Source organism: Eulemur rufifrons, chromosome 3 (genome assembly GCF_041146395.1).
Source record: "Eulemur rufifrons isolate Redbay chromosome 3, OSU_ERuf_1, whole genome shotgun sequence".
Classification (NCBI taxonomy): domain Eukaryota; kingdom Metazoa; phylum Chordata; class Mammalia; order Primates; family Lemuridae; genus Eulemur; species Eulemur rufifrons.
In genome coordinates, this window is record NC_090985.1 from 93,981,713 (window position 1) to 94,008,472 (window position 26,760).

The 26,760-nt window shown below is 37.9% G+C and overlaps 1 protein-coding gene across 1 annotated transcript in view; it reads left to right on the forward strand.

Moving 5' to 3' along the window:
• Nucleotides 1-26,760, forward strand: part of TOX (thymocyte selection associated high mobility group box) — a 292,415-nt gene that overhangs the window by 122,862 nt on the left and 142,793 nt on the right. Inside the window, exon 2 of the mRNA XM_069466469.1 lies at nucleotides 23,914-23,979. Within this exon, the coding sequence (XP_069322570.1) occupies nucleotides 23,914-23,979 (66 nt within the window). The remainder of the gene's footprint in view (nucleotides 1-23,913; nucleotides 23,980-26,760) is intronic.

The window sequence follows — 26,760 nt, forward strand, 5'->3', positions numbered from 1 at the left end:
GGGTGAGGCAGGATGAAGCCCCAAGGCCGCAGGAAGTCAGGCAGGACTGGGCTGCTCCTCTCTCTTTATTCAGCCCTTTTTCTCTCTTAACGTCTCCTCTCTGTACTCAAGGCAACCAGTGAGCGTATCATTTATCGGCTAATAAGTTGTCTGACAAGATAGCTACTTTGTACCTAATTGTTCAGTTTATTTATGTATTATTGATGAGCCCAGACTTGAACTCTGATTCCCTTGGAGGCTGCTTGATAAATCTCTCGGCTAATCCTAAAACGCTGAGTTACCTGCTGGTGCACAATACGTGACATTGCTTTTACTTTGTCTTCCTAAGAGGCCCTTGGATGTACATTTCCATGTCTGCGTTTAACAGTAAGAAATAAAATAGGATACATAATTCAAATTGCTCTTTGAGCTTAAATAAAAAAAGATATAAAACACATCCCTCCAATCGCTTCCTGACTGTAGAGGCTTATTGGATCCACGTTGCTGGAAGTTATTTTGAACTGCGTGAACTGAGCACCCAGCTAGGATCTCACTTGCTTTTCCGTGGCTTCAGGTACAGCCGATGGACCTGCATACCACTGCTGAGTTTGATAGAACTGAGAATCTTTTTCTAAATCCTGTGGTAGTTTTCAGTAGACGTTATGGTTGAGACACCAGCACGCAGCTCTTAATACCACGAAGGTTTTCCCTCTTTTTTGCAGTGCCTCCTCTGATTAGCAGAACCCTGAGTACTTCCCTAAGTGCCCTCTCTGTACTGTTTCTCTCATCAGTAACTTTAAGTGATGGCCCTTAAGTACTATGTTTAAGAAGAGTAGTGAGGATTTTCAAATGAGCTTATTGAAGTGCACTGAGATTAGAACATGCCATTTATTATTATAAAGATTAATATTTGAACAATAATAAGAGCACGTAAATTATAGATCAACAGTGAGAATTTTTTGTCCCTTATTTTATTACTATTGATGAATCATTAGAGGGCCCTCTGTGCTCTCACCAGATGAAGAAATGGAGGTTTTAAGCATGGGAGGGTTTCTTGCAAACTTCAAACATGTCTGTACTTGGTAAAGCCCCAAGAGTAGGTAATCACTGCCGAAGACTCTCGAACACCATTCACCAGTTCACTGGAAAACATGAAAAGAGACCTGTGTGTTCAGCTGATCTTGTACCGTTAAACTAGACAGTTTGTCCAAAAAGTTGTGTCAGTCCTGTTGCTAACATTTTGATATTTTGTTCATCATGGATTTTTTAAGCTATTTTTAAAAATTGTGGTCAAATACGCAAACTTGAAATTTACCATCTTAACCATTTTAAAGTGTACATTTCAGTAGTGTTACATTAACATTATTGTGCAACCAATGTCCAGAACTTGCTTCATCTTGAAAAACTGAAACTCTGTACCCGTTACTCAGTAACTCCATCTCCCCTCCTCCCCTAAACTGCCCTTATACTTTCTGTCTGTATAAATTTGACTATTCTAGGTGCCTCGTAGAAGTGGAAACATACAGTATTTGTCTCTGTCTTTTGGTAACTTGCTTATTTCACTTAGCATAACATCTTCAAGGTTCATCCAAATTGTAGCATGTGCCAGAATTTCCTTCCTTTTTAAGGCTGAATAATATTCCTTTGTATGTATATGCCACATTTTGTTTATCCATTATCACTTAAATTTACTGATGGACACTTGAGTTGCCTCCGTGTTTTGGCTCTTGTGAATGCTGTGCTGGGGACATGGGTTTATATGTATCTCCTCCAGATTCTGCTTTCCATTTTTTGGGTACCTGTTATGTATCCAGAAGTGAAATTGCTGGATCACATAGTAATTGTGTGTTTACTTTTTGAGGAATTGCCATAATGTTTTCCACAGCAGCTGCACCATTTTACATTCCACCAATAATGCACGAGGGTTCTAATTTCTCCACACCCTTGGCAACACTTACTTTCTGGTTTTTTTCATTTTCATTTTTTAAATTTTTTTAATAGTCATCCTAATGTGTGTGAAGTGGTATCTCATTGTGGTTTTGATTTGCATTTCCCTAGTGATTAGTGATGCTGAAATCTTTTCATGTGTTAGTTGCCATTTATATATATTTTCTTTGGAGAAGTGTCTATTCAAGTCTTTATCCATTTTTTGATCAGATTTTTGTTGTTGTTGTTGAGTTGTTGGACTTCTTTATACTTGGTTGTTAGTCCCTTATCAGATACATCATTTACAAATATTTTCTCCCATTCTATGGGCTGCCTTTTACTCTGTTGATTCTGTCCTTTGATGCATAGAAGTTTTTAATTTTGATGTAGTCCAATTTATATATGTTTTCTTTTGTTCCCTGTGCTTTTGGTGTCATACCTAAGAAATCATTGCTGACTCCAATGTCATGAAGCTTTTCTCCATAATGATGGATTTTTTGCATTAATTTTAATTTAAAAAATATATAAAACGTCATTTATTTTGACTGTTCAGTTCTCTAATACTCATTTAAGTTTTTCTCCCAAGGCAAATTAGCCTCACCCTGATACTTCCCTGGATTTCAGGGACAAATATGGAATGAACCAAGTCATTCATTTGCAGTGAAGGAAGCTTTTCAGCTGACGGGCCAAATTACTTCCATGTGCACCTTGCAAACCCAAGTGAGGAATTTCTAAAATATATTGACTGCCTCTGATCTTTAATGTGGCATTGGGCTTATCCAACACTTTTTACAGATGAGCCTCTACAGGGAAAAAGGGAGGTGATTATTTCACTGGAGAATAAACCAAAGCATACACTGGAGCAAGAACAAAGGGGCATTGAGGAATATATCACCAAAATGGATTTGACATTCCAAGGTGGACAGTATAATTATTTTTATTCATTTGACATTTATTTATATGGAGTTCTACAGATTTTCAGTGATTGATTTTAATGACTGTCCTGGATGTGTGTAGGTTTGGCAGTATCATGATTTCACTTTTACATATGAAGAACTTGGGACTCAAAAAGTTTGCCTTCTTATTTAAAGTTTCATGGCATTTAAAAGGCAGAACGTGGATTTGAGCCTAGAAGCTTTAACTCTGTGCCAGTGGTTCTTAAACTGTGGTTTTTGGACCAGCACCATCAGCATGACCTGAGAACTTGATAGGCATGCAAATTCTCAGACCCCTTCCCTGACTACTGACTCCGACACTTGGGGAGTGGTCCAGTAGTCTGTGTTTTAACAAGCCCCCTAGGGAATTCTGCTGCTTGTCATGTATGGGAACCACCATTCTGCACAGTGGTGCGTGCATAGGCACCAAACTAGACTGGAGTACACAGTCTCTGCTCTCAGTGAGCTTACAAGCTAGTCGATAAAGTGAGACACACACACACGCACAAATGTTCCAGGCAGATAGTAACACAAATGCAAGAGAAACAGTAATGGAAGGAATGTTTTTTTGAATTCAGAAGAGGGATGAATCTCACTCTGGCTGAGACTTAGGAAAGACTGAAGAAGAAGGATGGTTGACTGTGGACATTTGGTGATATAGTAATGACATTCCAACCAGAGGAACCACATGAATAAATGCAGAGAGGAGGGAAACGGAGATGTCAGAGGGCATGTGGAGCAGTCGGTTTGGTAGTGGTTCCAGCTTCATTGAGCTAAGAGCAGATAGCAGAAAGCTTGAATATCCAAATAAGAAGGCTTTATTTTATTCAATTGGCAGTAAGAAGCCAGGGCATATTTATGAGTGGGGGAGAACCATAATCAAAGCTACAATTTAAGGACGTTATTCCCAGAATAATATTGAATGGATTACATGGAAGAGAACAGTTAGGTGATGATGCCAACAGGCTGGACAAGGGTGAGAGGGCACAGATTGGGAATGAAGTGGTGGGAATGAATATTTGAGGTCTATAATCTGCAGGACATGGTATGCAAAGGAAAGAGAAGGATTCATGGGATATTTAAATTATGGGCTTCAGTGGCAAAGGAGCGTGAATTGTGCCATCCATAAAAATAGAGGAACAGTTGTAGAGAGGAAAAGACTTGAGCTCTCAACACAGTCAACTTAGGATTCTGACAGGTTTCTTTGATGAAGATGTCCACAGGGAGTAAAAGTGGAAAGCCAGAGCGAGGCACAGGGATCGGGATCCTGCCTGAAGAGATTTCTCTGTAGAAGGGAGCTCCTCCCTGAGAAGAGCATGTGATCAGCATTTCCTTTGGGGAGGATTTGGGGGTGAGTGAAGGGGGCTGGGGGCATAGCAGAGTCTGTTGGAGAGATCAGCTTGATAATCAAAGGCTGAGAGAGCCAAGAGGGAAGGTCTGGGTGTCCGTTCTGAAGGAGGGAGAGAGAATGTAAGGAGTGGAGATGCCAGCCCAGCCCTTAGGTCAAGAGGCAGCGAGTGGTTAGCAATGCACGCAGAAGCATGCCAAGTGTTAATACTCAGAGCAGTTTTGTGATAATGGAAGAGAGTGAGATAAATTAGTAATTTCACAGGGTAGTTGAAGATAGAGAAGAGCTATCGGTTGCTTGTCTGGGTTTTGTTTTGTTTGTAAGAATAAAGAAGAATCTGAGCCTTTTTATAGGATGGGGGGTGGTGATAAAAGATGAGAAGTTTTGAGAGTACAGGGAGGGAATATTCTTGAGAAGGGAGAAAAATGTATCTCTGAAGCCAAAAGGAAGAAGAAAGAAAGAGTTTGGGTTCAAACAAAAGTGTGGAGGTGAAGAGGAGGAGAATTAAGGGAGCTCATTTGGGTAGACTTTTCTGTACAAAAGAGACAAAGTTAATCATCATAGAAGGAAGATACGAAAAAAGTTTGCAATAGGCAAGATGGTAAATGTGATGGAAACTCAGTGGAAAAGCTGAACAGTACAATCAGGGCCTAGATAAGATTGGAAAACATGATTGCATGGTGGAATTAATCAACACACTTCATGATTATTTCTAGCAATGTTTTGTGACTTTGAAGCAGGGACTAAGAAAGCAGGAGAGTGGGATTTCCTCAGGATTGGGGAAAGGTCAGAGGCCCTTCAGCTCTGTGACAGCAAACAGTTGGTACAAGGGGAGAGAGGGGAGGGACAGGCTGTACTGCCATGGCGTCGCCTCCCTCCTTCCCTGTGCTTTGTTGATTTTACTCTCGGGCTTCACAGCTCAGGAGCCTAATGCTATTAACTTAATGAGGCTGGTCAATCTTTTTTTTTTTTTTTTAATAACAGCTGTATTAAGGTATCATTCATTTAATTACTATGAAATTCCCCTGTGTTAAGTGGACAATTAAATGATTTTTTATTAAGTTTACATAGGTATGGAACCATCCCCCAAATCTAGTTTTGGAACATTTTCATCATCCAGAAAAGATCTTCATGGTTTTGGCTAATTTTAATGATGAATTTAAATATAAAGATCATAGCTATATTTATTGAGCGCTTACTAAGATCTGAGCTCTGTTTTAAACAGTTTGTATGTACTGACTCATTTAATCCTCAGAAGGACCTGAGAAAGATAGGTACTATCTCTCCATTTTATAGATAGAAAAAGTGAGGCATAGGTCACATACATAGTTAAGAGGCAGAGCCAGGATTCGAACTAAGCATGCTGGCTCCAAAGCTGCTGATCTTAGCCACCACACTGCATTGTTTTTAATATATACTGGCCATTTGAGAAGCAGGACAAAAATCACCATAATTGTCTATATTTTTCCTCTGTTTCACTTTATGTCATCAATATGGAGTGAGAAATATACCTTTAATGCAAAAATATCCATATATTTACATACATTTCCCTTAATTAGCTGATAACTGGCAATTCTGGAAAATTGTGAAGAACTTTATACAGAACAGTATGAAGTTGGAGTCTTGGCAGTTATCTGATTCAAAAATTAGATCATTGAGATAAAAAAATCTATTTGGTGCTTTGAAATATCTGGTATGGCTGTCCACATTCATCAAATTAATAGAATAATTGCCAATTCTCTACTCTGCTTTGTTCCATATCAACATAGCCTGAAACACAAATGGAATTTTGGTCCAAATAATATAAATTTAGTCACTTGTAAACATTCCTGGTCACTAACCTAGAAAGACTGTTGGTGATAGTTGGAAATGTTCCCAGAAATTCAGTTTGAGTATGGAACAGCACAAGAAGTATAATCGTGCTATTGCCTCTTTATGAAATCAACTACTGACATTTTAATCCATATAAAATCCTGTATCTACTTACAGATATTTCTGGAAAGGTATCATGTCAAATGAGCAGAGCATTAAATAGGCATATCATTTTCTATAGCTCTTCTCTAATGATAATTTAAGAAAAATCCAATTAATACTCAGTGTGGTAAGGACTACGAGTAGGATTTTAGGCTAGAGGCTTTATTTTCAGCAATGGCACTTTTTTGGAGGTGGATATAGACAATACCGGCTGAAAAGAATCCTCGTAATGTTAATTGTGTAGACAAAAAAATACTTTAAAAAATTTTAAAAAGAGCATAGCTCTTTTTCTGCTTGATACTACAATGGTGGATACATTTGTCAGAATACACAGACTGTACAACACAGAGCCTGAACCCCAATGTAAACTGCAGACTGTAGCTGATAATGATGTGTCGATGTAGTGTCATCAGTTGTAACAAATAGAGCACTCTGGTGGTGGGTGTCCGTGGTGGCGGAGGTTGTGTGTGTGCGTAGATAGGAGATATGTGAGAACTCATTGTACATTCTGCTCCATTTTGCCGTGAACCTGAAACTACTCTTAAAGATAAGGTTTATTAATTTAAAAAAAGCTAAGCAATATGCTATTTTTAAAATGAAACCCATTAACGTATAGTTTTTCATCTAGGAATGTGTTTAAATACTTACAAACATTAGGTAGCTTATGTTGTCTAAAATTGTCAGAATACTCTGCATGAACATGCCTTACATTTTTCATGAAAATAACTTGCCCAGTTTGAAAGGTAGGTCCCAGCAGCCTAGAGAGTGTCTGTCATTTCAAGGCTTAGAAGGGAACCCAGATGAACTCCCAGATTTCTGCCTTTTATAGATATTTTTTTCTCTGACCATTTCTAATTTGCTGGCGTTGTCTTCCGATTCCACTCAAACTGAAGTGGCCCTAGACTCCCCTTTCTCACTTTTAGTTATCCACGTGTCAGATCATATACTTTGTGCATTGCCTGGGGCCATCTAAAATCCCAGGCAGACTGCCTTGGCCTTTGCATACATTCCTGAGACACCTCCTCTATGCCCAACCTGCTGAGAAAAAAAAACCTCATAATGTTATTAAATCACAACTGGGGAGACAAATACCGACATACTCCATCTTATTGCACTTTATTGTACTTCACAGGGATTGGGTTTTTTACAAATTGAAGATTTGTGCCCACCCTGTATCTACTTGTGCCGTTTTTTTCAACATCATGTACTCACTCCCTGCCTCTGTAACACATTTTGGTAATTCTTGCAATATTTCAAACTTTTAAATTATTATATCAGTTATGGTGATCTGTAATCAGTGATCTTTGCTGTTACTATTGTAATTGTTTTGGGGTGCCACGAACCACATCCATGTACGGCAGCGAATTTGATCAATATTGTTTGATGTTGAACAACATTGTTGTTCTGTTTCACTGACTAGCTGTTACCCCACCTCCCTCCCTTTCCTTGGCCTTCCTATTCACCGAGACACAACAATATTGAAATTAGGTCAGTTAATAACTCTGTGATGGCCTCTCAGAGTCCAAGTAAAAAGAAGTGTGATATGTCTCTCATTTAAAATCGAAAGCTAGAAATGATTAAGCCTAGTGAGGAAAGCATGTCGAAAGCTGAGATAAGCTGAAAGTGAGGGTTCTTGTGCCAAACAGTTAGCCAAGTTGTGAATCCAAAGGAAAAGTTCTCGAAGGAAATTACAAGTGCTACTCCAGTAAATATGTGAATGATAAGAAAGCAAAATAGTCTTATTCCTGATACGAAGAAAGTTTTAGTGGTCTTGATAGAAGGTCAAACCAGCCATAACATTCCCTTAAACCAAAGCCTAATCCAGAGCAGAGCCCTAACTCTCTTCAATTCTGTGAAGGCCGAGAGAGGTGAGGAAGCTGCAGAAGAAAAGTCAGGAGCTAGCAGAGGTTGGTTCATGAGGTTTAAGGAAAGAAGTTGTCTCCGTAACATAAAAATGCAAGGTGAAGCAGCAAGTGCCGATGTAGAAGCTGCAGCAGGTTACCCAGAAGATCATTGATGAAAGTGGCTACACTAAACAACGTATTTTCAACGTAGATGAAACAGCCTTGTATTGGAAGAAAATGCCATCTAAGACTTTCCTAGCTAGAAAGGAGACGTTAATGCCTGGCTTCAAAGCCTCAAAGGACAGACTGACTCTCTTGTTAGGAACTAATGCAGCTGTTGACTTTTGGTTGAAGCCTTTACCATTCTGAAAGTTTTAGAGCCCTTAAGAATGATGCTAAATCTACTCTGCCTGTGCTCTATTAATAGAACAACAAAGTCTGGAAGACAGTACATCTGCTTATAGCATAGTTTACTGAATATTTTAAGCCCACTGTTGAGACCTACTGCTCAGAAAAGAAGATTCTTTTTGAAATATTACTCTTCACTGAAAATGCACCTAATCACCCAAGAACTCTGGCAGAGAGATGTACAAGGGATTAGTATTATTTTCATGCCTGCTAACACAATATCCATTTTGCAGTCCGTGGATCAAGGGGTAATTTTGACTTTGAAGTCATATTATTTAAGAAATACATTATGTAAGTCTATAGCTGCCATAGATAGTAATCCCTCTGATGGCTCTGAGCCAAGTAAGTCAAAAACCTTCTGGAAAGGACTCACCATTCTAGATGCCACAAAGAACATTGGTGATTCATGAGAGGAGGTCAAAACATCCACATTGACAGGAGTTTGAGAAAAGTTGGCTCCTGCCCTCATGAATGACTTTGAGGGGTTCAGGATTTCCTGGGAGAAGTCTCTGCAGATGAGGTAGAAATAGTAAGAGAACAAGAATTAGCAGTGGAGTCTGAAGATGTGACTAAATTGCTGCAATCTCACGATCAAACGTGAATGGATGAAGAGTTTCTTTGTATGGATAAGCAAAGAAAGTGGTTTCTTGAGATGAAATCTACTCTTGGTGAAGATTCTGTGAACATGGTTGGAATAACAAAGGATTAAATTAACATAGTTAATAAGGCAGCAGCAGGTTTGAGAGAATTGACTCCAATTTTGAAGACATCCTACTATGGGTAAAATGCTATCAAACAGCACTGCGTTCTACAGAGAAATCTTTTACGAAAGCAAGAGTCAATCTATGCGACAGACTTTATCGTTATTTTAAGAAATTGCCACAACCATCTCAGATTTCAGCCACCACCACTCTGATTAGTCAGCAGCCACCAACATCGTGGCAAGACACTCCACCAGCAAAAAAATCATAACTTGCTGAAGGCTTAGATGATTGTTAGCATTTTTTAGCAATAAAGTATGTTTTAATTAAGGTATTTAGATTGGTTTTTTAGACATAATTTTATTGCACACTTAATAAACACAGTGTAAACATAACTTTTATAGGCTCTGAGAAACTGAGATTTCTATGTGACTTGCTTTGTTTCAATATTTGCTTTATTGCTCTGGTCTAGAACTGAACCCACAATATCTCCTAGGCAGAACTGTATGCTGCCTAAAAAGTATGGAATACATTCCAATTGAGGTGTTAATTAATTTTAGATTGCTTGCTCTTCTAGAAGATAACCTGGTCATAGACTCCTCTTCTTCAGAAAAATTAAAGAGATGACTTTATGTTGCTTAAAAATAGTGTTTCCCCCTCAAGATATATTAATACATATATGTACACACATTTATAAATATAAAAATAAAATATAAATTGTATACATAATTTTATACATATTTATATATGAACAATATATAATGCCTGCCCAGTAAGACTACTTGAAAAATAATGCATAGTGTGAATTAGATATAATGCCTTTTGTTACTATAAAGAATTGCCCTTTCTTGGAAAGGGCATCTCTTGGAAATACTCACTTATCCTAAGAACTTGAAACAGTAGTGAAATTCCAGGTCCATTTATAAAATTAATACTGCCATCTAAGCAGAATACTAATGGTTTTAATGAAGATGTAGCATCTTGCAAACAAATAATTAGTTTTGCACATGAAAGGATAAATAGAATCCTAATTAACAAATCTCTAATTTTTCTAGGAGCTTTTAGGTTTTAACCATGACAAGTGACAGTTTCGTGTCTAGTTTGAAAATTTTCTTTTGTTATCCTGTAGTTACCCAAAGTACTTGTACACAATGTATGTGTAATACAGTGTATGTTTTATTTTGAATTAATAGAGTTGTAAGCCTGAGATGATCAAAGCTCTTAAGTTATTTTTTTGAACACCACACCCAAAACATCTGGAATAGTACTATAGACCCGTAAGAGTTGGGTAATTATATTACATTGTACAAACTAGTTAGGCCATAGCTAAGTGATTTTTAAAAGTAGACTTACTACATGATTTAGAATTTGAGCTACCTGTATTACCTAAGTGAATCATTTCATAGTTGACTTCATCTCTCATCTCAGAGTTTTTCATGAAAATGACCAAACCCACAAACTCAACCCATGTCGTAGACCAAGGTTTCTCAACAGCAGCACTGTCGACATGGGACTGGGTCATTCTTTTCTATGGGGGCTGTCCTGGGCAGTATAGAATGGACAGGAGCATCTCTGGCCTCTACCCTTAGGTGCCAGAAGCATCTGTCAGTTACAACAATCAGAAATGTCTGCAGACATTGTCAAATGTCAAATGCTCTCCTCAGGGTGGGGCAAAACCACCCTTAGTTGAGAACCACTTCCACAGATGATGTGGGTTGTATGTATATCCATTGTGATATTTAATATTATTGAATAAGAATGAGCAAAGCAATTGAAAAAACAAAATCAAACAAAAGTTTGAATTCAAAAAAGAACCAAGGAAATGCTAATAACCATCTGAATAATGGAATTACTTAAACCATATAGTTAGTGCAGTTGGCATTACAGAAACCTTTCATTAAGGGAGCCTCACACCTTGAACAACACTGGACTGAAAAACGAGTTTTCAGTGGCTGCTGTTGGATAAAATATAAAGGTAGTTACAGAGAAAATAGCAGATGCATGGAGCCTTATAGCCTTTACTAAGAATGCATATCCACCAGCCCTTCCCTTTTCAATAATCTGACAGTGTGAAAATGCACTGTTTTTAAAAATACCATGTACAATCTACATAAATGTTAGAAAGTATGTGTTTTGAGAAACTGCATTAGCTTTTGGAACCACTAATATAAATGGATTGTTACAAATGCAGGTTCACTGCCTGAAAATGGAATGTAATGAGGTCTTGTAAAATATGGATTTTAAATATTAGATGTGGGATATTTCCTGTCATGTGTTGAAAGAGCTTTGTTGCCTAAATTATGTAGAATGGGAATAGGCACTATAATATCACTTTCTGAAGAAAGTCGTATTAGCTCTGAAGAAAAGGCAGCATTGTTCTGCTTTTAAAAGAAAAAATCCATTTTAGATAATTTAATCTTGTTCTAATGTTTAGTTTCCATCCTATTCTTTCTTCAATACATGTTTAAGTTATTTGTTGCAAGTTTAATGTCTCAAGTAACATTGAAAGATTTCTTGGAGACAAGACTCATTAGATACATATAAAATATGTATATTCTGCTCAGAACTGTTCAGAAGGTGTTTGAAGCAAAAAAATATTAAACCACTTAATCTAACATTAATATTAATTTACTTAATGGTTATAAAAATATGCCACAATTTTTCATAGCATATACGGAGTGCATAAAAGGTATTAATAATAGTGTTTTTTACAGAAGGTAAGAATGCAAGAGTAGAAGAGATTACATCATTTCTTTGATGTGAGCATTTATAAGGAACACTGATTACTGAAATGCTTAAGCATCTAGCTAGGTTATGTAATTATTGAACTAGAACAAAAATTGTTATACAGTTCAATTAGATACAATGGCTGTTTATTATCTTATGGATACTTTAATGCATAAAACTAATAAGCTATGGAAAATAAAATGCAATAGGAGGCCTATATCACCCTATATCATACTATTATCTTTAACTATAACCTTATATTTTTATGTCAATCTGTATGATATCTTTATTTTATGACAATAACTTAGCCTGAAGCAATATTAGTGAATATGATATTATGTACTATTTTATGACTGGGTGATATTTTCTATATGAATTGAGAAGAGTTCACTAGCAGTTTGCATTTTTAGAAAACTCCTCCTGCAGTTTTGTGTGGTAGCTTTTAATACTGTCCTATTATAGCTGCTCTGCTAAGTAATCTGAAAGAACTTTAACATTAGCCAAATAGAATATTGCAAGAGAAAAATATTTTGTACACACAGAGTAAATAAATATGCATATTGCTAAAAAAAAAATGTTTGTACACATATCCTTACATACACATGCATACTCATGATGATCTACAAAGTTTTCATTTCTTCGTTGATTTCATTATTATTTTCTTTCATCTCTTTTCTATCATCTCATATTTAAGGTATGGCTGCATTTACATATATAGAGATAAAAACTAATGTCTATGTGTAATTTTCCATGTTAAAGACCTTTTCACAGGTCTTTTAGGGCACATTGAGTCTGATTCTTTGTACTACTTTCCACCTATTGATCTTTCCAATTAATGATGGAAACAGTCAAATCAACTTGCCATGAGGGGGAAGTACCATAGTTTCCAGCACGTAGCACGGGGTTTATATATATACGATGCTTTACAATTTACAAATGCTTTTGCACATTTCGTTTGAAACTGACATAACTGCCTAAGGAGCGTACAATTTTTGCTCTCGTTCCCAAGACCAGTGTGTTAGGAAGTGTCAGAACCAGAAGTCCTATCTGGGTCTTTTTATTTCACACCCTCTCCGTGATAGAATCTCTCTTCCCTTCTGTCCTGTTCTGCCTCACCTGTAAGGGAGTAAGAAGCCTGAATTTTCCACACACAACATGGGAAAGGGAAAGAACGCACTGCACTCTGTTTGCCAGTCCGGTTGGCTTTTCCTCAGCATGCCGGTACAGATTCAGAGCAAAGTGTTCACCAGCAAGCTGGGTGTTGGCGTGAAAGAACAAACCAGCGTGATCCGGAGCAGCGTGAGCACAAGCTGCCTTCTGGAACAGACTACCAGAATCAATGAGGAGATCGAGGACTTGACTGCCTGGTGCCATGAAGCTTTTAGCTATTATCTAAGCTTTCATAAAATGAGCTGCTTTTCAAATTATTCAAACTTAGAGTGACTAAAGAAAATTTAGTCCCCGTTGAACAGGAAGAAATAGAAAATGGAAGTGTGGTCTGGTTTATAGAAGCTTTTGTCCAGTACCCCTGGAGGATCAGTTATTTTCATGGACAGAAATTGATTTGGAAGTGAAAGCACATGGAATAAATGTTACTGCAACATAATGGAGTAGCAAGATAGCTGAAATACTTCGCGTTCTCAGGATATTGCGCTGAATTTATTCAATCATTCATTTAATGTCACTGAGTAAATAAGATGTGCAAGGCATATGCAAAATGCTGGGGATAGAAAGATAAATAGGACACTCCTGCCCTGAAAATGCTCATAGTCCAGTGTAGGAAAGAGGTAGTGAACTAATGACAGTACAAAGAGATACGGGCTGTGATAAACACAGATGCTGTGGAGAACTTAAGCAAGCGCAGAGAAGGGACCGAAATCATCCATGATGTCGCTGCAGGCTTACCGTCTGGTGAGAAGATTCTCCTTGGCTGGGAGAGTCCAAGTTTATGCCTGTTGTTCAATCATAATTAGTAATATTACTTCCTTGCACTCTCAGAAGAAGATAAATTCTATGATCATGTTATTCGGAATAAACAGGGAGATACATGACAGGAAGTGGGAAATGGAGAGGTATTCCGGGCAGATGAGCTGATGGGAAGGCATAGAGGCAGGGATTGCCTGGCCATATGAAAATCGCTAAGCAAGGATGAATTGTAGAGTGACAAGGGAAAATAGAGAGGTAGACACAGACAGCAGTGGTGTTAGAAGTATGTAACACTTCTTTGGGACTCAGTTTTCTTATTGGTAAGAGGAAATGCATATTGTTTCCCTCACAGGGTGGTTGTGAGGATTAAATGAGTCAGTGCCTGGCACATAATGGGGTGCAAAATGAGCATTTGGTGAATGAAAGAATGAATGAATGAATCATTACCACATTTTTATCTAGGAGTGGGGTGATTATCATTTCATTTTAGTGTGCCAGCAAGATCATACTAGGTGGTTCATGCCTGTTAGCATCACGCAATGATACATTCGTCTCCCAGTTTTTCGGCAAAATAGCATCACATGGTGCCATTCTAGAAAGTAAGACAAAAGAAACCAAGGCTTTGAGTAGAAGCAGGCGAGCTGTTTTCAGCAATAAGTCTTCTAGTTTCAGCTCCAACATGTTTCTGACAACGTATCATGTTATAAAATGGACGCTGTCAAAGAGGAGGATGAATTATTTGGGAAAATGCTACCAGAAAAAATAAAGTAATCAAATGGGAGTGGGAGAATGATCTAGGGGGATTGGATAGAACTACAGTAAACAAAAGAAACGTTGAAACTGAAACTCTAAAATACATGGAATGAATATGTCTTGAGAAGGGAACAACTTATGTGTGAAGCTTTAAGTTAAAACAAGGAAAATTATGCCATAATATTCATAAAAATGTGGATAAATCAGCAGGAAAAGTCCATGGATATCATGGGTTAAATATCAAAGGAGACTAGGCAAGAATGGATATAACTATATAGTATTTGAAGATGTTAAAGAAAAATAAAACATTATATTGCTTTGGATGTAACTAACAATGGATTAAATGACTTCTCAAAATCTTCAAAATGAAAAATAAATGCTAACACAGCTTTGCTCCCTTTCACAATGGACAAATCCACACTCATACTCAATGACTTGAAGGATTTTTTTTCCTGCTATTTAATCCAGCTTTTTAAAATGGCATCATGTTTTCATTTAGGAAATAGCAACTCTGGAATATGGAAAAAATAAATGTCAAATATCTCTAAGAGAAAATTGAGTAACTGTAGATCTAGGCTGACCATCTTATGTTTCTAATTGGTCAGGTTGGCCGTGAATATACCAAAATACCTTTAAACACCTGTCTTACTGCTGGGAGATTTTAATTACCAAAAGTCTATTTCTGTAACATAATTGCTATACTTAGTCACAATGTAATTTGTCTGAGTAATAATAATAGGGAAGTGAGAATCTCCATCTTAATAACCCTGTACCTTCTTATTTGTATTTTTATTTGGTACTACCATTTTTAATGTCAAAATTATTCAAGAATTGTTGGTCCTCAGTCTTTTTTAAAAGTTATAACTCTTTTCAGCTCACTCAATGGTTACCTAAATATAGCTTCTCTGTTACTCTTTTTCATACATCTGTCATTCAATTCCCATAACCTTTTCAATGCCCTGAACTTCTTCTAAACTTACATTTTTCTTGTTTTGAAGTTCCCAGAACTGAGCGTACTCTTTCAAGCCAGACATGTGTAGAAAAATATTCTCACCTTTTCTCCACATGTCTGTCAGATACTGAAAAATATTCACTGGGCTTAAAAAGAAATACCAGCAGTAAAAGGGCCAACCCCCCAAAGTAATTACTTTTCGTAATTTTCATTCCACATCTAGGTAGAATTTAGGTGCTGTGGTAAATGAGGTGAGAGCTGATATGATATGGAAATAAGTGAGTTTAGGCAGCAAGTTTGAATGTACTTCTCAAATTGTTCCCTTCACACTGGATTCAGAAAAATTTGTCTAAAGCATGACAAGTCAGAGAAATGTTCTGAACCAATCATTTGAAACTGCACTGAGTTTCAACTACAACAGTGTATAGTCTTACAGCTTTCAGTTTTATAAAATTTCAGAAATTACTTGAGAATTGTTTAAAAAAAAAAAAAATAAGGCCCCTACATGGAATTAGAAGTCTTTGCTCCTCATTTTCTTGTATCAGACACCTTGTGGTCTGCATCTTTACTAAAAGTAAAAACCATATGTTGATTCCATTAAACTTATTGCCATTAAATTCCACCAGAATGTTTTTTAGTTGAGCTCTCATCCACACATTCTTTTCTTTCTTAAATAATACATACTGAAAATGGATTGCTTGGTGTTGAAAGCTGGGCATTAATGAAGTTTCCTAGAAACTTGCATTGTTTTTTTTTTTTCAAATGGAGTATTGCTTTCATGATATAGGAAATTTTTGTTTCTTCTGTTTCATAAGTTTCTTTCTGTCTTTGCATAGGAATTTAAAATAGAATTCATGGCTTAAAAATAATGTAATGAAAGCAGAACAAAGGAGGGATGAGATTAGTGTAGCATTGCAGGTAAGAGTGCTGTCACTTAGTAACAGGTGCCATTGGGCACTATCTTAGTCCATGTTCCCCAGAAAGCAGTGTCTGCAGTGAAAGCTTGCATGGCAATGCTGGGAGTGCAAGCCCAGGGAGACTAGAGTGAGGGGGAAGAAAAGAGATGGGGAGGCAGGGAGAGCAAAACATAAAGAGCATGTTTCCAAGAGGCTTTGCAATAAGTCATCTCTGGTTGGTGGTCACAAGGAACATCTCCAGAATTGCCATAGGGGAAACCCTGGACCAGTCCTCTCCATAGGGCAGTAAGTGATTGCCCATACTCACAGCGTATGTTACCTAGCCCTTCTGCACAGATGCTGAGGAAGGCAGAACTTGCTCAGCTGTGGCTCAGGTGCAGAGCTTCTTTACATAAATTGGTGTTGTGCTTGAGGACACCTTGATCTGTCGCTGTGGTGGCAACAGAAGGGGTTCCCCTGGGGGCTGCATGACCATAGCAATGGTGTCAGCTGTGCAAGCCAAGCAAAGGTCAGTGGCCAAGAACCGATGGTCAGGTAGGCTGAGCAGATCTGGGGAGCATGTCATTGGATTCATCACAGACAAGTTATTTGACTGCTTTGTGTCTCAGTTCTGTCATCTATAAGAGTAATAATAGTCATCGTATTACAAGGTTGTTACAAAAATTAAATGGCTTAATATATTTAATGGAGTTAGAAGGTGCATCCAAAGGAAGAAGTTCAAACTGGTTTGGACCATTATGACATCGTGAGCTCACTTGTGAAACTTATTAACTGACTACTTAAAAGAATGCAATGTTAATTTGAATTAATAAGTTTAGTGCATTTGTTGAAAAACCAAAAAAATAAAAAACCCAAAATAAAAATACAACAATGGAAAACACTGCATTGTAGCCTTACCCTTAACAGCAGAGGGAAACTGCTGTATTTCTCTCCTTGAGATGTATGCCATTGAGCCACACTGTAGGACAGCATTTACAAGGACAGATTTAGGATAAAATGCATAGCAGCATTATTATTGAAAAGTTCAGTTCTCACGGGTAACAAAGGGAACGTGATAAGCAGTTCTTCCTCAAACAAATGTATCACTAGGACAAAAATGAGAGTATAAATTCAGTCCCAGAGCGAAGTCCAGGTTCTAAGCTGTGGATCTAGTATGTTCTCCTTCTCTTCCCTGCCCATGGCCAAGTCTTCCAAGCAGCCATGCTATGCTTCGGGCCGTTCTTCCTCTCCATAGTTAGTGTTCAAACCTGCAGTGAGCGTTTACCACTCAAGTTCAAGTGACAGGAGCCCCACCAAGAGTGATTGCTCTTCCCTAGGTCAGCTCCATGTCCTCCTGGGTTGGAACACACACCTGTGCAAAGCACTAGCAGAGTAACTCTGCTCTCTTTTCTTTGGGGGTTGATATCCTTGGCTTTCCTGATCGCTTCCTTTCAGCTCGAGCTACTTCTCCAGGGCCCACTGTGCTCAGAACCAGCTTCATTCAGCAGGGCCCAGCTTGGAGGCCGGAGGACTCAAGACTATCTTGCATCAACAGGCTCAGCCTTGACACTGGGAGATAAATAGCCAAGTATTCCCTCTCCGGTGCCTCCTGACCTCTTGAGAATGCTGAGGATGTGGAGTAAGTGGGGTGTCAGCCTTGCTCAGTCATTACTGCGCATGTGAACAGTGTTATAATTGTGCTCATGTGCACATTTCACCCTTCGTGTCGTGCTTAACTTTCCAATGCTTTGCTCTATATGAAGCAGCAAAGTTCTTTGACTTCATTAAGTTATTTCTTCCATTAAAAAAAATAGATGACTTGTAATCTTATATTGGGCCAAGCAATACAAAAATGGAAATTTTATTTTGAGGGTACTGCCCTCTCTTACAATGATTTATTAGAATGCATCTTCTAAGAAATGTCAAATTAACTCCCTGTTATAAACATTTCCATTTTTAGCCCTTTTTCTAAAAAAATCAAAGTATCAAATATTCCTTCAAAAAACACTCAGAAATGTAAGGTTTTTCCCTTTATAGGCAATACAATGTGGTACTGTTTCATGAATTCCATGAGGTTTTTCTTCCCCCCTCTCAGCAGCAGTTTTCTGGTTTTCTTTTAATGGTTTCCCTAAAAAGATCCCATTTTGTATACCAGAGCCAATGATTGATTTATACTTGAATTCTATCTTTGATTTTTCTTGTTTCAGTGGTTTTGGTAGCCTAATGTCACCCAGTCTTGTTCGTCATTTGCTATGTTCAGATGGTGCTAGATTTTTGCTTCCAGTTTTTAAATAGAAGAAATAATAACCACCTAGTCTGAAAGCTCTTTGGGATTATGGGTTTGGTTAATATCCTCTAAAAACAATTTCAAAAAACTGTACTAGAAGATTATAAATGACTTTTTATGTGATTGCATCCCCTGGTGCTTTGAAATAAAAACACAATAAAGAGTCTAAAAGCACTTGGTCAGAAAGGCTAATCCTGGGTTGATGCCATTTACATTTAGATTTAAATAAGTCAGTCTATTTATTCTTCCAAACTTTACTTCAGGTTTTAAATTGAGAATACATGGAAATTAAAGTCCTAGGAAGCTTAGATATATTTTGAAAATTTTTGATGCCTAAATTCAGTTGACTTCTCCGCATAGTAACTGTGATGAACATAAGAAGGAAGGAAATGCAGTTAGTTATGTTTCATGCAACAATTCTATTGCAACAATTATTGACAATGATCATCTCTCATCTCATATGGTGTTCCCGTAGGGCAAGGTGGGGTCCTTAGAGCATAATCATGCAAATGCTGTACCTTCAGATGTGTGGGGCATGCAAACACCCCATATGCAAAGAGTCATAAAACCTGATCCTGCTTTTTATGGAGATGAAGTTCAGCGCAATGGCCATATGTAGGGTCTGATCCCCCACTCTCCATGCATGATGGAGCACAAGGCAGTACGTCATGGCGGAAAACTCTTCTAACGGGAATCCAGACCTTGTTTCTGTTCCCAGATGGACCTCACAACCAATAAAAAAATGTATTTTTTCAATCATGACATAGGGATTCAGATATGATGTCTTCATGGATCTTTCCAAAACCAAGATTCTAGGACTATGAGCTATAATTCTACTTCAAATGACAAATGGCTCTAAGCCTGTGACATGGGGTGCATTCTGAGATTTCAAGATCAGCAGGAGGCCCGTTGAGATGCCTGCAGCCAGCCCCTGGACAGGTGTGGTTGGACGGAGCTGTGAAAGTACGACGACAGTATTAACCCAGTGCAGGTCAGGAGGGCGGCCCATGCTGGGATCTTGGCTTACTCTTCTCTGGGCCCAGGAGTTTGTCCACCCACAATCCTTCGCCACAAGGGGAACAACTAGGCCTGTTCTGATGCACATGTATTTTTATTTGGCAGCTCAAATTTCTTCAGAAAGAGAGCCTACATTTATTTATAGCCAGGTCTCTTGATTCCTGGCCGATATATATGTTTTATATTAAGTGAAATCTTATTAAATAAAAACCTTGAGGAAGAACTGAATCTGGCATTTGAGTCATGGTGTCCTGGCCATTTCTGTCCTTTCTGCCTCTTTTTTCCTTTCCCTTTAAGGGCTCCTGCTCCTATATCCACCAGTTTAATCCACTGTACAAACTTTGAGTCAGCCTCCTTCAAAAGCCATCAAACCATTCTCTGAAAGCTGAATCTTCTTCCTCTTCTCAAGTCACCACTTTTTCTAGGAAGATAATCAAGCAAGTATGTGTTATTTAATCCAGCAAATATGTGTTAATTTTTGTTAATTAGGCAAAATATATTTCCTGAAGACTTATTATGTGCTTGGCCCTATGTTGTAGAGACACTAAAAATAAGCAACTGCTCTCTGGTAGGTGACAGCCCAGCGGAGTTAGTCCCCTAATAACAAAACCTGCCCAGAAGCAGAGGCTGCTCCCGGGCAGCCAGAGCCTGGAGACAGCCCAGCTCCAGGGGGGAGCTGAGGAGGCTAAGAAACAAAGCAACAAGCAGAAGGGAAAGAAGGATTCTGGACAAAGGGCTGTGATTTTGTGTGTGGGACACATTGGAGCACAGGAAGTGGGTGTCACAGGAAATGAGACCAGAGACTCTCACAGCAAAATCATTGTGGCTCTCCTCCTCTAAAAGCAAGTAATAGTGTGAAATAAATGTGTTTCTCCATTGTATGCCCTCCAGAAACATGCTTTCAGAGGAGTTCTGAATATCCTGCTAGTAGTAAAAGAAGTTAGAACGGGATCATGGTTCATGCCTGTAATCCCAGCACTTTGGGAGGCCAAGGTGGGAGGATCACTTGAGGCCAGGAGTTCAAAACCAGTCTAAACAACATAGCAAAACTCCAACTCTACAAAAAAATTTAAAATTTAGCCAGGCATGGTGGCATGTGCTTGTAGTCCCAACTACTCAGGAGGCTGAGGCAGGAGGATTACTTGAGCTCAGGAGTTTGAAGTTGCAGTGAGCTATGATCCCACCACTGCACTCTAACCTGGGCAATAGTGCAAGACCCTGTCTCAAAAAAAAAAAAAAAAAAAAAAGTCACCCGTATTGGGTTCTCTGGAGAAACAAAACCAACAGGATGTATCTATATCTCTATATATAGATACACAAAAATAGGTTTATTGTAAGGAATTGGCTCACGTGGTTACAGAGGCTGAGAAGTCCCAAAATCTGCAGTTGGCAAGCTGGAGACCAAGAGAACTGATGGTGCAGTTCCAGACTGAAAGCTGGCAGGCTTGAGACCTAAGGAGCCAGTGTTTCAGTTCACGTCTAAAGGCAGAGAAAGACCCATGTCCTACCTCAACAGTCAGGCAGGAGGAATTTCTGTATTCAGGTCAGCCTTCGTATTCTATTCTGGCTTTAACTGATTGGATGAGACCCACCCTCATTGGGGAGCACCATCTACTTGACCCAGTCTATCAATTCAAATGTTAATCTCACCCAGAAGCATCCGCACAGACACACCCAGAATACTGTTCAACCAAATATCTGGGCATCCTGTGGCCCAGTCAAGTTGACACATAAAATTAACCATCATACTCCTGTTCAGTCTTCCAAGCATCCAGAGATATTCTGCCAGGCTGATTATTAATTGACAGCTCATTGTGACACTTTCTTTTTGAAATCCTCACAATACTTCAGGCAGTGTGGACAATATGCCAGTGTCATTGAGATATTATTATCAATCTGCTTTGACAATTTTTTGATATGATTTTCAGCATTGATAGCCAACTGATCATTATGATTCAGGATATATTTATGTGTTCTGGTGGTTAAGTGCATAGGCTAAAAAGCCAGGTTGCATAGATTTGAATCCCAGCCTTGCCTCCTATAAGCTATGTAACTTTAAGTATCTAGCTTAACTTCTCTTTGCCTTTGTAGCTTCATTTGTAAAATATGGGTAATAATAATAGCTAACTCTTGGTTGTTGTGAAGATTAAATCAGTTAATGCATATCACTTAATATTTGTCAAGATACGGGTGGCAGGGACATAGAATGTACTCCTATAACCACGTCTTTTATTGTAAAATGCTGTTTCAGCCTTGGCTCAGCATTACTTAAGCATTGGTGCTTTTTGAGGAAAGAGTCCTTATCAAGAGCGGTAACATTGACTATACTCAATTAGCGTATACTTTGGAAAGACTGAAACCAAAACTTTAAAGCCTTAGTTGGCTTGCGAACAATGCCAGATTTAGAAAACGAGTTAGAGAAGATGAAATAGAAAGTAACACATTTATAGAATATGCATAGGCAGTGGAGTATTTGGTTCACTTCACTACTTCAGTTTAGTTTATTATAGTCAGAGAAACTGTCCATATTTCAAATGGTTATTTGGCAACTTAACAGGAAAAACATTTGCAAACAAACCAGTGTACTCCAACAGTGGGTGGGGATGGAGAAATGCCCAGTGAGGCTTATTGTCAGGTCTTGGATTGTTGGGAGTGGCAGGGAGATGGTTGGGGCTAAGACTGTTGGGGGTTGAAGGAGTTCACCTGTCCAACAGAAAAGCGACCTTGGGTAAGCCGCTCGGACTCAGGGATCCTAAGCTCGTTGACAAAGCAACCAAAATACCCAGCGCTTCTTTTCTCTTTATTTCTGATTTGCAGTAACAACCACATCATTCAATAAGTAATTTCATGTCTGTTTAGCTAGGTTGTTCACATAATGTGAAATATATTTACAGGGTGGTGTGTGAGGAAATCCCTTGATTCTCTGAGTTTAATCGCATGAATACTTCAGTGTCTTTAGGGAGGTCTTTACTTTTACAGCTTATGTTTATGTGAATCTTCAAGGCACCCACTACTGCTGATTACAATTTAGAAACTTTAGTGCTTCCTTAATGTTTGTATAACCTTCTTATGCTAGCAGCTCATAGGTGGTGGAATGCAATGTCTGTAATACAATATTTTTCTGTTTTGCTATAACACCTTTTTTTGATGGTATATAAGGTATGTCCTTAAGACTGTGCATTTGGACCTCTATCCATAATACTGTTAAGTTTAAAAAAGTAAGTTTTCAGATTTCAAGTTCCCATATCTGAAATTCGTCTGTCAGTGAAAGTGTGTTCAGACCCAGATCTTTGAAGTTGATTGTTTTTGTGCGTTTTGATTGTTACCTTGGGAAAATTCTTCCTCTAACTAAAAGAAGAATGCTTTGCCCATTTATCAAGTGACTAAAGATAGCTGAGGATTAAGTCTGAATGGAGTGATTACTGCTTTCAAAAACCCAAATAATGAAAAGCATTTTGTTGTTGGTATTGTTGTTGTTGCTTGAACTACTTGATAGTTTTCCAATTGTGCTGCTCTTGTGAATTTCTTCTTTCCGTCTTGTTCCTAACTGGAAAATTTGTGTATGAATTTCTGTGCATTTCTAATACATTTTTTCTATGTCTTTGAAAAATTTCAGAGGAAATTTCACTGTGCCTGTCTATTTTTATTGTTATTATCATTCTTAGCCATGATTATAGGGGCCCATGCTCTTTTCAAATATTATTGTAAAGTTAAAATTTTTTAATCATAAGGCTATGATGCTGAAGCCGGTTTTAGTCTATTATGAAAACTCTGCACTTTTTCTTTTTGAGAGCTAAACTCAGAATGCACTGAGCTGTGCTGTCATATATTTTCCATTGCTCCTTTCTTTCAGAAATCGTGCCATTCATTTAATACTTCATTACAACCGAACTGCAATATGTATACATGGCGTGCAAAATGAGCCATTTTGTTTTAAAACAGATTGCAGATGAAAGGAAACCATTCATTTCTTGCTTGCTTGCTGTAATTACTAGAGCACTAATTACTCCAAATCACTGACATCCAGGGTCAGTAAGGATGACAACAGAAACATCAAAGAAAAGATGTGGCTCACTTGCTATGACAGATTTTTCATAGTCCCAGCCGCAGTATTTTTTTATGGCTACTGTTTTCCAGTTTGATGGTGAAAAAACAAAAAACAAGCATAAAAAAAAAAAAAACACAACAAAACATACCCACAGTGAAGATTGCTGAATGTTTACTATTATTTCATTCGCAGTTTGACGGTGAGAACATGTATATGAGCATGACAGAGCCGAGCCAGGACTATGTGCCAGCCAGCCAGGTGGGTTAATTAATCTTCTCTGCCTTGTTTCAAATTGTAATTAAACAAATTCAAAGAGTTGCATTGCAAATGAGTAGCACTATCAGTAACTGCCGCAATCAGGAATAATCATAATTTATAAACAAAGCATTTAAGCCTTGTTTCCAGTTAATGAGATAGAGCTGATAAAACACGGAGTTGGCATTTGTTGAAAGATACTACCTTGTTTCCTCTCCAGAACGGCAAGCAGCTGTTTTGCCAGCATGATCTTTCCTAAACAGTTGTTTTACCTTTAGGAAATAAAGTCTTTACAGGTGCAGGTTATTTGTGCTTCTGACTGTAGACGAGTTAATCATTATAAGCTACACATGTCACAAATAGCTTTAATTATCAACTGTTGGGGCCATTTTCAACAGAATGTTACATGCATAACCAAAATCACATGGCCGGTGGGCGCTGTGAGGCTGCTCTCAGGATCCTACTGGGAGGTGAGAGGTGGGGGTGGGGTTGGGGGTGGGGGAGTAGCTTTCAGGCCCAAAAGCAGGACATGATTGAAACTTTCGAGGGCACCTTTGTATCTATTTCACTGAGAATGCTTGACAAGGTATTTAATCATGAGAAGTGACAACAAAAGTCCAATGAGAATGTAAATGGTTACATTTATAAAAATAAATGCTTGACTATTTATTTTTAGATACTTAAGACCAGGCCCTTTAATCCAGTGAGGGCATTTAAAGCAAAATTATCACTGCCCTTGGGTGCCAGTGTAACATAAAATACAAGAACATTGTACGCAAAAGTAAATAAATGAAAGTGAGGGAGAGTCCACAGGAGCATTTTGTTGACACCAACATCTTTTTTTTCCAGAACAGTAAAACCATGGTAGTTTGGAGTTTCATGTATTAGTAACATGGTGTAAACCCTAACATAGTAGTTTTCGATGCCTAAATATCTGCTTAAATAGATTTGATAATCAGGAGGGGTAGAGGAATGGGCTTCTATTTTTCTTCAGAGTGGTTTTCAGTGAACTAAATCTAATGTATATGTTAGGGGTGCACTCTGCAGAAAACGTCTCGTGCTTTACTCAAAACGGAGGCAGGCCGGCATCTCTGTGAACTTTACATTTAGGGGTCACTGTGATCACTGCCTTCTCTGGCACATGTTCTGGAAACTACACTGTATCATTCAGCCGAAAAGGTCATCGTGAAGTTCAAAGATCCTGACTACATTTCCTTCCATTCAACGGAGTTGATCGCTCTAAGAATACCTTTGCAAGGCTGAGCTTTGCATTTAGAATTCTTACTTAACTGAATTCATTCGGCTAAGTAGCCTCCAAGATCCATAGGTAGTTCTGAATAGGACTGTTTGATTAAAAAATGAAAAATGTTACTATTAATTTTCTTCTAACCATCAATCCCAAAACTGTACTGACAAGTTTAGTATTACTATTAGATTAAAGCAACCCGGTATCATCTCTTTGGTGCCTTTAGGGTTTTGAAGTGTAAGGACTAATTGAATTTGCTTGAAACAGTAGAAACACAAACTCATAAATGATTGCTCTTATAAAGCAGCTGCTCCCTCTCAGAGAATCATTATGTTCCTCTTAAAGAGTTTTGGATAAAGGATTGGAAGTTCAGAGCACATACATCATAATGGCTCGACTCCTTAGATTTTTAAATTCAAGTTCAATGCATAATATGAAGCATTTACTGAAATCAAACAACTACCATGATCTTTCTTAGTATATCAGTCAGTAGTTACTAAGAATGTTTTAAATGCCAGTGATAATTTATAAAGAAGGAGTAAAGAAAGCTCCAAATACTTTTTGTGCTTTCCAAAGATATGGCAGGTTTGTGAGCCAGAAGCAAACTATTCCTTTAATAGTGTAGTATATATGAAAATGTTTTTAGAATGTGCTATTTTAAAAATTAGACTAATGTAACATAATACATACTCTGGGGGAAGATAAACTTCACAAATTACATAAGTTGAATGGCCTTAGCTAAATTTTACACTTAACATTCCTTTTGTTTACTGTAATATAGTGTGTTCAAGAATTCATTACCGTATTCTTTTAGGGAATTTTAATCAATTTACCCCTTTAGGCAACCATAAATAAGATTTTAGTCATCCTGCAGGAAAAAAAATAGTTTTGTTCTTTTCCTGCATAACATCAAACATCTGCATAGTTTAGTAATCCAAGACAACTTGCCTCATAGCATCACTCAACAATTATAATTCCTGTTCAATTTTCAAATCAGTACATGCTTTGGGACTTATAGACTAAGTTGCTAAGTAGCAACATATGGTGCACTACTGCTCCTGTGATGTTGCTGCAAGCAAATAGCATAATTCTAAACTTGAAATGATTTTTATAGAAAGCCAATGCTGGAACTGCTCCAAAAATGGAAGTACACCGTAAAAATTAATGATATTCTTTTAGACAGTCCCAAAGGGCTCTTTGGCACTATCTACTGCATGCATTCTATACCTCCTAAGCTAGAGTATACAAATCCTTAAAACTTTTTGCATGTAGTTTTGTAATTGATAGGCAGCTCTTAAATGGAATATATTGCCCTATAATAAGCCTGACAAGTATGCAATAAAAACCCATAAGACTTCCACTTCACTCTGGCGCCATTCTTGGAATATTGACTGTTTTCTCCTATAATAGCTATTACTGTGCTGGTCACTCAGTACTTTAATTTAAACATCATTTAATTTTTCTTACTCTGGGTAGAATTTGAACTATACAATGCCAAAATTTCTTTGTGTGCTTCCAAGCCCTGGCTAACGAGACTA